This window comes from Felis catus, chromosome C1, assembly GCF_018350175.1.
Source record: "Felis catus isolate Fca126 chromosome C1, F.catus_Fca126_mat1.0, whole genome shotgun sequence".
NCBI lineage: Eukaryota > Metazoa > Chordata > Mammalia > Carnivora > Felidae > Felis > Felis catus.
Genome location: NC_058375.1, coordinates 174606849 through 174620587, shown reverse-complemented (window position 1 = coordinate 174620587; position 13739 = coordinate 174606849). Strand labels below are relative to the sequence as shown.

Sequence of the window (13739 nt, the reverse complement as noted above, 5' to 3'; positions counted from 1 at the left end):
AATTCCACCTTCAGCTATGATGGAGTAGCTGGAACTGAATTTTCTCTCATAATACAAATGACTAGAAAAGTGGACAAAATATATGAAGCAACTGTTTGCAGACATTGATCAAAAGGCAGTGCAGGGGTGTCTGGTTGGCTCAGTCAGTTGAGTGTCTGACTTCAGCTCAGGTCATGATCTCATGGTTCATGGGTTCGAGCCCCATGTCAGGCTCTGTGATGACAGCTCAGAGCCTGAAGCCTGCTTCAGATTCTGTGTCTCCTCTCTTCCTGCCCCTTCCCAGCTCATGCTCTGTCTTTCCCTCAAAAATAAATAAACATTAAAAAAAATAAAACAAAAAAGGCAGTGCAGGCTTGCGATCTTTGAGAGAAGGGACACGTGAGGTGAGGCTTGCCTTCTCTCAGCTTTCTGCATGAACGCGCTTCCAAACCACAGTCACTGGAGGGGAGCCCAAACACAGCATGGTGGTCTCCCTGGTAGAGAATATGGAATTGGAGATTGGGGATTGAGGTGACTGGGCTCTGAGGCATAATATGTTGGAGACAATGGACATATGTGGAGAAAAAGGTAAAAAGTCTGGATAAGGGTCCCTTTGAATTTGTCACTGAATAACAAAACTGCATGCATTTGATGAAATTCCTTAAGTTTGAGAAAATAATTATAGTGATTTGTAAGTGGGACAACTCCCAGAGTTCTCATATAACGGAGAGAAAACCCAAATATATTGATGAAAAATTATAAGAACTTACAGAAGATTTTAGTTATCTCACTGGATGAAAGGACAGTGTAAATATTTATATACACGTATACTGGCAATGAACAAATAGAAAATTAGACAAAATTTTTAAAAGGACAATTCCATTTAAAAAAATGGAACATGAAATTCTTAGGGGTGGATATAAATTCAAAAGTGCACAGCATGTACAATGAGATCTATAAAACATTGTTAAAAAGTCATTGGCAAATAAAGAAGACTTTAATAAACAGAGATAGAAAACCTATTAAGAGATTGAAAGACTCATTGTTGTTAGGATATAAATTCTCCCCAAATGGATCTGGAAATTCTATCCTATTCCAATCAAATTCCAGCACATTTTTGTTTGTACATTAATTAGTCAACTCTAAAATTGATATGCAATACAAAAGACCTAAAATGGCAAAACAATTCTGAATAAAAGTTTGGAGAATTTTATCTGATTTCAAGAGTTATAGTACAGCCGCAAAAATTGAGGAGGAGGATGTGAGTATAAGGACAGAAATCAGTGGAACAGAATAAATAGTCTAGAAACAGATAGTACACAACCATGGTTATTTGATTTTCTATGAAGATGGACATATTATTTTTATAAATAGAATAACAGTTTAATAAAGAAAAAGTAATAAACATGATAAAAAGCTCTGCTTCGTTACAACCTGAATGTTACTTGTTACTCTCCGAAACTCTGTTTCTTCCTGTGCACATTGAGGATGTGATAATCACATAGACAAATCATTAATGTTACTTACACAAATATTTATATTACTTGTCCAAGGGAAAGATCCTTTCAAGTAAATAATGTGACTGTAGGCTTGAAAGCACTTGGAAACATTAGAAAATAACATCAACATGTTGTCATTTTATCCTGCCATGCCTGCTCATGTCTCTGTCTACTAAATTATATATTTTTTTCGTTATGCTCATAAGTAGTTGCAATTTTTACTCATGTGTAAAACATGCTGCTTAGTTGACATGATAAGGTATGAATATTATAGAAGCAGCCAGTGAAATCTCTCAAAAGTGGTCCTCTTTATGCAGAGAACCTAATTATTTTACAATTAACTAAGATCAATGTGACTATTTTAAGAAATTGTTGGTTTTTGTTTAATATGTAATTAGTTAAGCATAAATCATTGACAGAATGCTATTAGATGTTTCATTATAGAAATTCATACCAAGTTTTAAGTGTTTTTCCTAGGGAAAGGGAAGATCGTATAAGTATGCAGCACGTAAAACATATGACATACATTGTATAGTACGGCTTGAAAAGTGAAATTCTGTATTATGAGGGAAGACCAATGAGAACTCTAGCTTGTGAACTACCGTGCCTGAGAACAGGGCAAGCCAAACATTTCAGGAACTATGAATGTGTTTAGTTGGATATGTATGCACAGCTCTCCTTGTGCATGTAAAGTTGCTTTGTTAGTTGTTTTCAAATATGTATACTTTTGTTTGGTGTGTTTACCTATGTAATAATAGAGGCATGGAAACGAAGTTAATAGGTTTTAAAAAATAAAAAGTTTGCAAAATGGCTTTAGATGCATGGCTTTCAAGATGTTTTGTCTTTTGGGTTAGTTGCTTTTTTTCCCACAACATTATCTTTGATTGCTATTTTTGGGAAAATAGGCACGTTGTAGTGTCGGAAATTAAAGTAGATGAAAGATACCAAATTCTCATGAACTTTATAACCAGTCAGCCTCTACAGCAAAGTTAAAATAGGTATATTTAATTTCATAGAATTTCATCAATTCCTCAAACAGGTTTAAAGGCTCTAGAGAGTATGCTGTCTATATTAATTACTATTTTATTGGTTGGGCTAGTAGTGACTTTTCATGGGGCTTTTCATGGGGATTTTCTCCATAAGGAATTAAAGAGCATGTAAATACTTTTTCCATTCTCCTTACTTTTTACTTTGTCATTTCATGGTTTTTTTTTTGTTCAGAATTGTGAAGACCTATTTACTAATGAGAGTCTTCTGTCCATATAGTCATTTTCCTACCTGCTTAGAATATTTTCCAGGCTGATTTCAACAAATAAGAAACATTAAAAATTAGTCTTAAGCTCTTACTCTCTGCTCTCCTACTCAAGAGAAAAAAGATGAAAAAAGAATAGATTAAGTTACAATTCCTAAAATGTGTCCTATAATTATGAACTAAATTATTGGATATTAATTACATTTTAATATCTGTAATAAAATATTTAAAATGTGAATTCATATATATTGGGGTTAGGGGAATTACTAAAATGGGAATTAGTAAAATATACTCTCATTACTCCTTAATATATCATTAGTAAATGTTATGGGTTTTTTTTTTAATGTTTTTATTTATTTTGAGACAGAGAGAGACCATGAGCGGGGGAGGGGCAGAGAGAGAAGGAGACACAGAATCTGAAGCAGGCTCCAGGCTCCGAGCTGTCAGCACAGAGCCTGACGTGGGCCCCGAACTCACAGACCGTGAGATCATGACCTGAGCTGAAGTCGGACGCTTAACCGACTGAGCCACCCAGGTGCCCCTATGTTATGGTTTTTTTTTAAGTTTATTTATTTATTTTGAGAGAGAGAGCACGCATATGTGCACCAGCGGGGTAAGGGGAGAGACAGAATCCCAAGCAGCCTCTGAGCTGTCAGCACAGAGTTCAATGCAGGGCTCAATCTCATGAACTGTTAGATCATGACCTGAGCCAAAGTCAAGAGATGCTTAACCGACTAAGCCCCCCACCTGTCCCAGTAAATGTTATGTTCTAAATAAACCTAGGAAAATATGACAATTTGGATAATTTACTGTAAAACTTATCTATTTTTCGGACTGTAATTGGCATAATTATCAATTAAATAGGGTGTTCATGGTTCTTATTTTCAGAATCCTAAAAGATAATCATTGGTAATATAAAAACATTTAAATTCTAGTGTGTTGAATCACATAGTTGAGTTAATTCACATGTATATCAGCTAAATTAATCAAACTTGGAATGGAATCAGAAAACAAACAAGTTATCTCTTTTAAAACTGCTTGAACGTTGAAATTAGGCATTTCTATGTTCCCATCCAATGGCTGTTGTAGGCAAAACAGTATAAACTATTTAGCAGTCTAGTCTGATATAATGTTTATCTGTATATATTCTTTTGCTCTCATAAATTAAAACTGTAACAAATTAGTTGTATATAAAAATATTTTAGTATAAGCCTATTATAACAATTCACTATCTCATTAAAGCACATTAAATGAGAGGTTTTTATTTACAACGAAAAAGACTCCTGAGGTTTCCTTAATATTAAAAATACAATTAGAAATATATCTTTTTTTAAATTTTTTTTTCAACGTTTATTGATTTTTGGGACAGAGAGAGACAGAGCATGAACGGGGGAGGGGCAGAGAGAGAGGGAGACACAGAATCGGAAACAGACTCCAGGCTCTGAGCCATCAGCCCAGAGGCGAGATCGCGACCCGGCTGAAGTCGGACGCTTAACCGACTGCGCCACCCAGGCGCCCCGAAATATATCTTTTTTAAAAGACTATTGAATGAAACATAGTTTTCAAAATTCAAAAAAGAGACTTCATTACCTTCTCTTTCAAAGATGTTTTATTCTCCAAAAAATAACCCAACTGCTGATTTGGGTCTGAAAGAGGTATATAAGCCAACTTATTCTCTCTCTCTTTGTTTCTCTCTCAGTCTCCCTCTTTGCCTGTCTCTCTGGCCATACAACTAATTATAAGCTGCCTTGACCAAAGCTTTTCTGTGTAAACCAAATGATTGTACAACAAGCATCACTCAGCTTTACTTTTACATGAGTAAATTAAAACCACATATTAATCAATTTTATTTTTGAGACAGAGAGACAGAGCATGAACGGGGGAGGGGCAGAGAGAGAGGGAGACACAGAATCGGAAACAGGCTCCAGGCTCTGAGCCATCAGCCCAGAGCCCGACGCGGGGCTCGAACTCACGGACCAGGAGATCATTACCTGAGTTGAAGTGGGACGCTTAACCGACTGAGCCACCCAGGCACCCCCTATAGTTAATTTTTAAAGTTTATTTATTTGAGAGAGAGAGAGAGAGAGAGAGAGAGAGAGAGAGAGAATATCTCAGGAGCCTGAAGTAGGGCTCCACGCCCTGCAACTAGAGTTGGGGCTTGAACTCAGGAACCACTGTGAGATCATAACCTGAGCTGAAACCAAGAGTGGGAAGCTAAACTGACTAAGCCACCCAGGCACCCCTCATTACCTATCATTTAAATTAGAACTTAGAATCCATACTTTTATATAGTGGGTCAAAGACAAGTGGCATCCTAGTTCTTGAGTGGAGTCATTCCATTGATTCTTTGATGTTAAACCAAAAAATATGTCACGGATACTTTTTGTTTCATTTCTCTTCTGTACTTGGAAATAATAATACAACTTGTAATTGGGTTGAAATAATTATTCAGGGAAAGGAATCAGGAAAAAAGATAATTCTGGTTTTTTCCACCCCTACTATCAATTCTCTATAGAAATTGCCTGTTTTTATCTGCAAAGTAGGCTACTTGAATTACTTCCATATTTCACATTATCTTAATGACTTTTTTAAAATATAACTTATTGCCAAGTTAGCTAATACATACAGTGTATACAGTGTGTTCTTGGTTTCAGGGGTAGATTCTATCTCAATTACTTTTTTTTTTTAAGTTTATTTATTTCTTTTGAGAGACAGAGCGCATTGCGGGGAGGGGCAGAGAGAGGGAGAGAGAGAATTCCAAGCAGGCTTCTCACTGTTAGTGCAGAGGCCGATGTGGGTCTTGAACTCACGAACCGTGAGATCATGACCTGAGCCGAAATCAAGAGTCAGATGCTGAACTGACTGAGCCACACAGGCACCCCATATCTTAATCACTTTTAATCACAGATCTTTTGAATAGCAAATGAAGTTCACCATGAATTCTTGCTTTTGTCAATGTGTTAGAAACTTTCAACATCATTTTTGAGACAGTACTATGTTACAATGTAGATGGCTTCATATTTATAATAATTAAAATTAATCTTTAGATAAAATAAGAAATTTATTTATTGACATAGGAAAGAATAATTTTAATGGTTATAAACACATCATTCTAATTTTTTTAAATTGAAATGTATATGTAATTTATTTATAATTTGTGGTAATTGATACATGTTTTTCTCGCAGATTATGTAAAGACCAGGACAGAGACCACATTAGAAAAAGGTAAACATTCATTTGTATGCTAACTAGAATGTGTGTAAGGCACTTAGAAATTCAATTTTTAGTTTTCTTTGATACGGAGTTCATCATAACCCCATGCCATCTTTGAAATGGTGTTTTCAGTAGATATAATGAAAAATTAGAAACAAATACATGCTATTTGGTAGGGAAGCCTTCAGATGCTATATTTACACCCATTTTAATAAAGCATGATATTTAGTATTAGATCAGTCACATTCCAGAGTCATGCACATGCTATTTCAACATCTCCGGAACAGTACTTTAGATGCCTCTAATCTTTAGTTCTCAGAGCTCTAATCCCTTGATATCTCAGCATTGTGTAGCTTTGGCAAGCTTTATCCAGTATTCCCCTGAATGAATATATGCCTTTGAGTTGTCAACAGTCTGTATGCAGAAGTAAATGGAAATATTTAACAATAAGTGCTCTTGTCAATGTTATTTAGTGTGTGTGCATACTTTTTATTTTGTGATTTAAATTATTTTATTTATTGATTTTACCTAAAAATAATTATTTTCTGATGAATATCTTATATTAGCACATGAAAAAAATGTACCAATATATTAAGAAAGATATTCTCCTTTTAGGAAAGTCTAGGAACTTACTTGGTCCAATTACCATTTATATCATTTGCATTTGAATGACATAACACTAAACAATGAGATCAAATTACTTAACTCAGACATGAAAAAGCTACAAAATTCAGTGTATTTTAATTTTACTGACTTTGATTTAACTGTGTGAGGGAGTTGAAAGATTTGTGAGTGATAACCTTAAGACATTAGACTTTGAATCAACATTTGTAAAATAAATTCAGTGGCAAAGTTTGTACAAATACCATTGGTGGATATATTTATTTACAAATTTTAAATTAGCTTTCTTAAAATGCCAAGTTAATCTTTACAAAAATGTTCAATGCTTCAATTAAAAGAAAGGAAATACCAACATTTTTTTTTAAAATTTTTTTTTTCAACGTTTATTTATTTTTGGGACAGAGAGAGACAGAGCATGAACGGGGGAGGGGCAGAGAGAGAGGGAGACACAGAATCGGAAACAGGCTCCAGGCTCTGAGCCATCAGCCCAGAGCCTGACACGGGGCTCGAACTCACGGACCGCGAGATCGTGACCTGGCTGAAGTCGGACGCTTAACCGACTGCGCCACCCAGGCGCCCCGGAAATACCAACATTTAAATGTTAGAATGTTTTTATAAAAATGTGAAATTAGGAAAAAATTACATGCAGAAAAAATTTAACATATAATTATGGTATTTATTGTATATTTAATAATTTAGAATCCATTTTTTTTTACTAATTCATGTTAATATTTTTCCGAAAATGCAGTATCTTATTGTTACCAAAGTTAATTGGCTCCAAACAGTAAAAATATTGACACTGTATGAAATACAATCTTATAAACTGTAAAGCACAGTATACATTATTAGATGTGAGGGAAAAGAACATGGGATACACAGGTGCTTACCTAAGAACCACAGGAATCACTTCCCCTAATTGAATCCCTATTTCCTTTTCCTTTCCTCTATGAAATGAGCATATTCAGAGAAACAATTCTTTTACCTTTAACAAGTTATGAATCTATATTTTTTTCTGAGTTTGTCAGATTGGAATCAACTCAAGAAAAAAATATATATATCATTTCCTTAGATACAAGGCAGAAATGTTCATCCTGTGTAGGTTTATGGAGTTCTTAATCATCCTAGAATAGTGGTCATATTCAAGAGCAAAATAAGGGCTCCTCAATTTTGATTATAATCTACTCCAGTTCACTGCATTGCTTTGCTCAGTGTGATCACCAAGCCTCCAGAATCCCCAATCTGTAGAGTTCAAATTCAGCATTTGTAGGAGATATGACAATAAGTAGGAGACCCAGGGATGAGAGATATGCTGTGTCAAAGGAAGAGCAAAGATCAAGGAGCAACTTGAATGAAAACATTTGTCAAGAGTCAGGGAGGTAGGTGGCAAAGTTGCTTGGCTTAAAAGGTTGTTAGCAGTGAGGTAGGCAGGTAGGTAATTAGTTTCCTAGTTAGGAGTTCCTCTTCTCTTCATTCTTAATTGATATAGTACATGGAAATTAGAGACTAAGGCTATTAATACTATTCACATGTGTTAAAAAATGTTCAGATGCCATAACCAATGTATAATAAAGACCTCTAAGCATATCAATTTGAAGTTAACTCTGTGATATGTTTTCTAGCATCAATATTGGAACAGTTATAAAGGCAACCATTTTGAAATGGTCTGGTTTAAACAATTGTCAAGTATGCAGCCTCAAACAAAAGTTAACAGTGAAAATTAATGTGGTTTGTGGAGGTTGGTCTATAGCTTGAAGTCTGTATTTTGTGTTTTAACCAAGCATCAGTTTAGGCCAAGGATTGTGTATATAGATTTAATAGGAATATTACTTTATCTGAGGAATATAGTGCATGAGTTTCTTGATTTGTAGCCTTATTTTAAACTGTAGACCCAAGGAGAATTATTTTGCAAATGTGCAATTTCAACTCTGTCCTAAAATAAATTCATATCCTACAATGGGTCCCCATAAATAACAACTTGTAGTTGCAGAATTTCTTAATTATAGTTCTCAGCATAGTTTCTTATTGTTTTCTATTTTTATATGCAATATATTTTACCTCCTCCTTTTTGTTAAACATAGAATTCTTATATTCTCCGTCAAGATGATTTCAAATTTCATAAGAAGTACACACTACGGTCAAAATGTATCAAAATAATATTTGAATGTATTTTTTGCTCTTTCTCTTATAGAAAAGCATTACAAAAATTTAGAATTGTTTTTTTTCCCTTCTGCCATAAACTTAACCACAAATTGTTACTATGGGAATAATAGTAACATTCACCTTGAGAAACAAGAGGCAATAAAGAAACAAAATAACCTTCAAATTGGTACTTTGAGAAGTAATAGAAAGTAGATATTTTATACTATATTAAATAGAATGTTTTATTTAATAAAACAGTGCTCTCATGGGAAATTGTTTTTTTTTTCTGAAGATCTGCAACTGTTGCAGAAATCTTTAACATTATTAAATATATGCTCTTTTCATAGTAAAACACTCCTGAGTATTGCTTCCCTGAGACAGAAGAACAAGTTGCTTTAAGATGTAAAAGGATATACTACAGTTCATTTTGCCACTCTGGTAATATAGGTGCAGGGGAAAAATGAAGAAATTGGAGCTTTGCCCTAAAAAATTCAAGCCCCATATATCTTACGGTCATAATTTTGAAAATAAATTTAATTCTCTTCTTTACAGAGTACGCATGTAGACAAGGTTTGTAATGTAGATCACAGTGGCACAACTTTGTGGCAGCTGTGTTTAGTCTGGTTTGGAGTACTATCAAAGAATGGGTATTAGGTTTTTTTTCAAATGCCTCTCCAATCCCTGAACATGTATTTCCTTTCTGATTCTATACTGTTGGAGTCACTCCAATGCCTGGAAGAAGAAAAATAAGAGACACAGTGGTAGATGTCACACCTAATACAGATTCCAGCATAAGTATTCAGGAACTTCTAAGAATAGCTCTGAAAGCTTCCATACGCCTCAAAGCTTCTGCTCCAATATTTTAAAAATTGAAACCATTGTAATAACGCAAGACATTACACTTCTTTCCCTAATGAGAGCCTACCCCTGAAAAATATGAAATATTCCTAGGTCTTTCCTAAATGCCAATGCACGTAAGCCTAATAAACATAATTAGACCAAAATTTTGTCATAATATTTTGTACTTCCAAACCAAGGGTAAAATAAAATACCTTTATTCTCTCCATTCATGAAATAGTTGATAGTTATTGCCCTACTAATTTACTATGAGAAATTTAGAGCTTGAAATTTCAATAGCAACTATATGTGACAATAGATGTATCTTCCTTATTCTAAATGTCACAGTAGATGCAGATTATTTAATATTGTGCAGTTGTGGATAAAGTTCTATGTTTATCTTTTATCTTTCACTTTTCATGTTTACTCACTAAGTAACTTCCACTTTGTCAGTTATACATTTAATCAACACAAATTATGCACAAAAAAGAGTATTCTTTCTGACATTTTTATAATTTCTAGAAAAGCCAGAATTCTGCTTTTTGGATGAAGACAGTGGAATCTGTCGAGGTTATATGACTAGGTATTTTTACAGCAATGACACAAAGCAGTGTGAACGTTTCAAGTACGGTGGGTGCCTTGGCAATCAAAACAACTTTGAATCACTTGAGGAATGCAAGAACACCTGTGAAGATGCAGGTAAGTTTATTTCCCATCTCGTTTTACTTCATTTAGAGTCATTCCTTTAAAAATAAGGCATCTTAGAAGATGTTCAGCTTTACTCAGTTTTTGTTCCAGCCATGCAAATGAAGATACATTTGCATCCACTAAATCTGCTAAAAATCAGTCACTATGTTAACTTAAAAAAAAGAGGGCACTTGGGTGGCTCAGTCAGTTGAGCATCCAACTCTTGACTTCAGCTCAGGTCGTGATCCTGGGGTCATGATCTCATGGTCATAATCTCAAGACCCACGTCAGGCTCTGCTCTGACAATGCGGAGACTGGTCAAGATTCTCTCTCTCCTCTCTCTCCCTCTCCTCTTCTCTAAAATAAAATAAATAATTTTGTAAAGCAATAGAAAGTTAGGAAATGTATAGTGGAAATTATTTCCATAGATTTTTTTTAAGTTACATTACTTAATTTTCTTTCCTGAGAATATTGTAGTACAATGTAGGCATAAGAATCAGGCTGCTGAAATCCCTTAGATTTATAACAATTTGAGAGCAAGTAGTACTTTGGAACCTACCACAGAAAATCAATCATCTTTTTTCTAACCATAAAATTTATTAAAGGATTGCCTTAAACTTTAACTGTTAACTTTTTTGGCCAAGAACTACAAAGTTGCTCACAGAAATATTATCTTTTTAACTGTATATATAACTGTATATTAACTGTATATGTGAGTATAGTAAATATTTACTGTTAACTAATTTAACATAGCAATGTGAAAAAATTTTCAGAAGTCTACTCTTAACACAACCACTATGCTATGCTTTACATGTACAATTATGAACTTATGACACTGCTGTGTTTTAATTGGCTGTATTTTTTTCCCAGTGAATGATAACCAGCTGGATATGATTGTGAATAATACATTACTGTCTGAGACTACGGACAGTATATTACCACTTTATTCTACGACTAATATGTTACTGCCTGAATCTGTGAATAGTACATTACCGCTTGATTCTGTGAATAATGACTCCTTCACTCCCCAGCCTACCAACGTCCCTAGCTTTTTTGGTAAGAATCTTTTTAAAATTGCTACCAGAAAAATATTATGGTAGAAATAGAAATGGAAGGTATATTAGAACTTTGCTTTTTTAAACAATGTAGCTCTTGTTATCTAATAATAGGTGTGTTGAAATACTGAGATTCAAAATATTTAAGTCTTTCAGTCTCATAAGGGTGATAATTTTCCTAATCTATTTTAAAGTATGCTGTGAAGTAGGCTTTTGATTATATATCACATGAAAACTTCCCTATGATATTCAACTCTATGCCAAATTATCATATAAAATAATTCTCACGATTATCAGCATCAACATCTGATGGTAAAGTGCTATAATGGCAGCAATGTGTAAGGTGCTCTTAAATTGAGCATGGTATTGGGCAAGGCCTCAGGTGCTTGGTCACAGAACAGATTAGGAATTTGTTGACTAGCCATCCCCAAAGGTTAGGTCACTCTCTGAAAGGAATTTTCTTTTGGATTTCTGCAAAATTCTTTTCTGGGCTATGCCTGGGCTATTTAGGGCTATTCTGAAGATACTTTTCAGCATATTTATCAAATTTAAACAAACATTAAGGAAATATACCAACAAAACTCCAGAGCTGGAAAAAATAGTAAAATATTGGAAAACGTAACCAGACACCACAAATATCTGGGCAGTTAAAAAGAATCTAGAAAGCTGAAAGTTAACAGGATAAAGATAAGGTTCTACCTAAATTTTAAAAGTCACATGTGCTCATTCAAGAATTGGAGATTTTGCTTAGAAGCAGTCCATGTGAAAGTTTTAAACGTAAAGTTGACAAGAGTTGGAAGAGTTCTGTGGCTGTTAAATTTGTAGCCTTTGGGTAAAAAGAGACAGGGGCAGGGGTTCTCCACCCCAGCCATGTATCAGAATCAGATGGTATTCAGAATCAGACAGTCTCTGAGCAGGTCTTTGCAACAAACAAACAAACGAGCAAGCACATGGCAAACAAAATGTCTGCCCAGATGGATTTAAAGCACTGCAAATGTTAACTATCCCTCACCTAGAAGGAGGGATATACATACCGAGTTTAGTCCCACACTGACCTGATCACGTCTGTGGGATTTGCTTCAGCCCTGAATGCCATACCTTCGAAGTCACAAAGAGAACCGGAAACATGTTTACAGAACGACTGGGAAGTATAAGGAGATGTGAGAGCTAAAGAGGGAACATCATATAGGCTCTATCATGTGAAAGAAAAATTAGGTTCTCTACATCCCTAAACCTCTGTCCTCTCCATTTTAATCCGCTCCTCCCCACATCCTTACCCTTCCTTATTTCCCTCAAGCCAGCCTAAGGATCAGGATTAATTTGTGAAATCTAAAGTAGATGTCTCTTTCTGTAAAGTGTTTATTTTTTAATGTGAGGTCTTAAAAAATGAATGGGTAGTTTAGGGATTAAATTCCCTAAATTGTAGGCATTCAAATTCTAATAGCACTTGAGATGTCATTAAAGGGCATATAACATTTCAGAGGGAGTTTGAAAACATAGTATATTCAAATGCCTTCAGGTCCTTAGATTAGATTCTATAATTACAGCAATGAACTCAGTGCCAGATGAATTTGAGTCTCATTTTTAAACAATACTTTGTAATCATGGTAAGAATAAATGTCTTTCTAGTTCTGATTTTTTATCTGTAAACTTAAGTAATTTCATTGCATTGTTTGTGTTCTTGCAGCCCTGTGTCTTTCAGTGACATTTTGTTTAATCCAGTTAAGAGTCACATATTGAAAAAGCATGCTAAATCCTATGGTGTGAAAGATGTGGAAGTTTAGAATAACAAACTTAATGGGCTTAAAGATACATGTGATACAATATATCTGCTAATAAAATAAATGCATGAAATCAATTTTCAATATGTTTCAATATTTTTTGTTTGGATTACTTCACTAATTCAAATAAATGTCTTCATTCATTTGTCATTATAATCAATGGAGTAAGTCAGGAGATGTTTGCGCCTTAAAGTTCTATGAAATATAAAAATGATTTTTGGCAGGTACTTTACCAATATAGAAAGGAAGAGATGGGCACCTGGGTGACTCAGTCAGTTAAGCGTCCAGACTCTTGATCTCAGCTCAGGTCATGATCTTGAGGTTCGTGAATTTGAGCCCTCCATCGGGCCCTGTGCTAATGGTGCAGAGTCTGCTTGGGATTCTGTCTCTCCCTCTCCCTCTCTCTCTGCCCCTCCCCTGCTTGTGCTCTCTCCCTCAAAATAAATAAACTCAGAAGAAATGTCTTAATAAAAATTAAAAAAAAAAGAAAGGAAGAGATAAAATACATGTGAGAAAGTAAATGAGTTTTCAATACTGTCTGATAAATGTCCTGAGTTTTTACGTAGCTACACAATAAAAAGTATACCAAATTAATGGTTATAATGATAAATTATTAACTAAGGAAACAGTAAAAATTCACAACATGAACTTAAAAGAAAACATTAAGAGGATTTTT

At 34.5% G+C, this 13739-nt stretch overlaps 1 protein-coding gene and 1 long non-coding RNA gene across 4 annotated transcripts in view; one reads left to right on the top strand and one right to left on the bottom strand.

Annotated features, from left to right (window-relative positions):
* LOC123379208 overlaps positions 1-13739 on the bottom strand; it is a 51027-nt gene that overhangs the window by 3425 nt on the left and 33863 nt on the right. The gene's annotated exons all lie outside the window — the stretch shown is intronic.
* TFPI (tissue factor pathway inhibitor) overlaps positions 1-13739 on the top strand; it is a 104579-nt gene that overhangs the window by 74991 nt on the left and 15849 nt on the right. For all 3 annotated transcript variants that reach the window (XM_019838357.3, XM_045034116.1, XR_002161619.3), the window contains 3 exons: positions 5917-5955; positions 10063-10239; positions 11098-11283. In XM_019838357.3, the coding sequence (XP_019693916.1) occupies positions 5917-5955; positions 10063-10239; positions 11098-11283 (402 nt within the window). The remainder of the gene's footprint in view (positions 1-5916; positions 5956-10062; positions 10240-11097; positions 11284-13739) is intronic.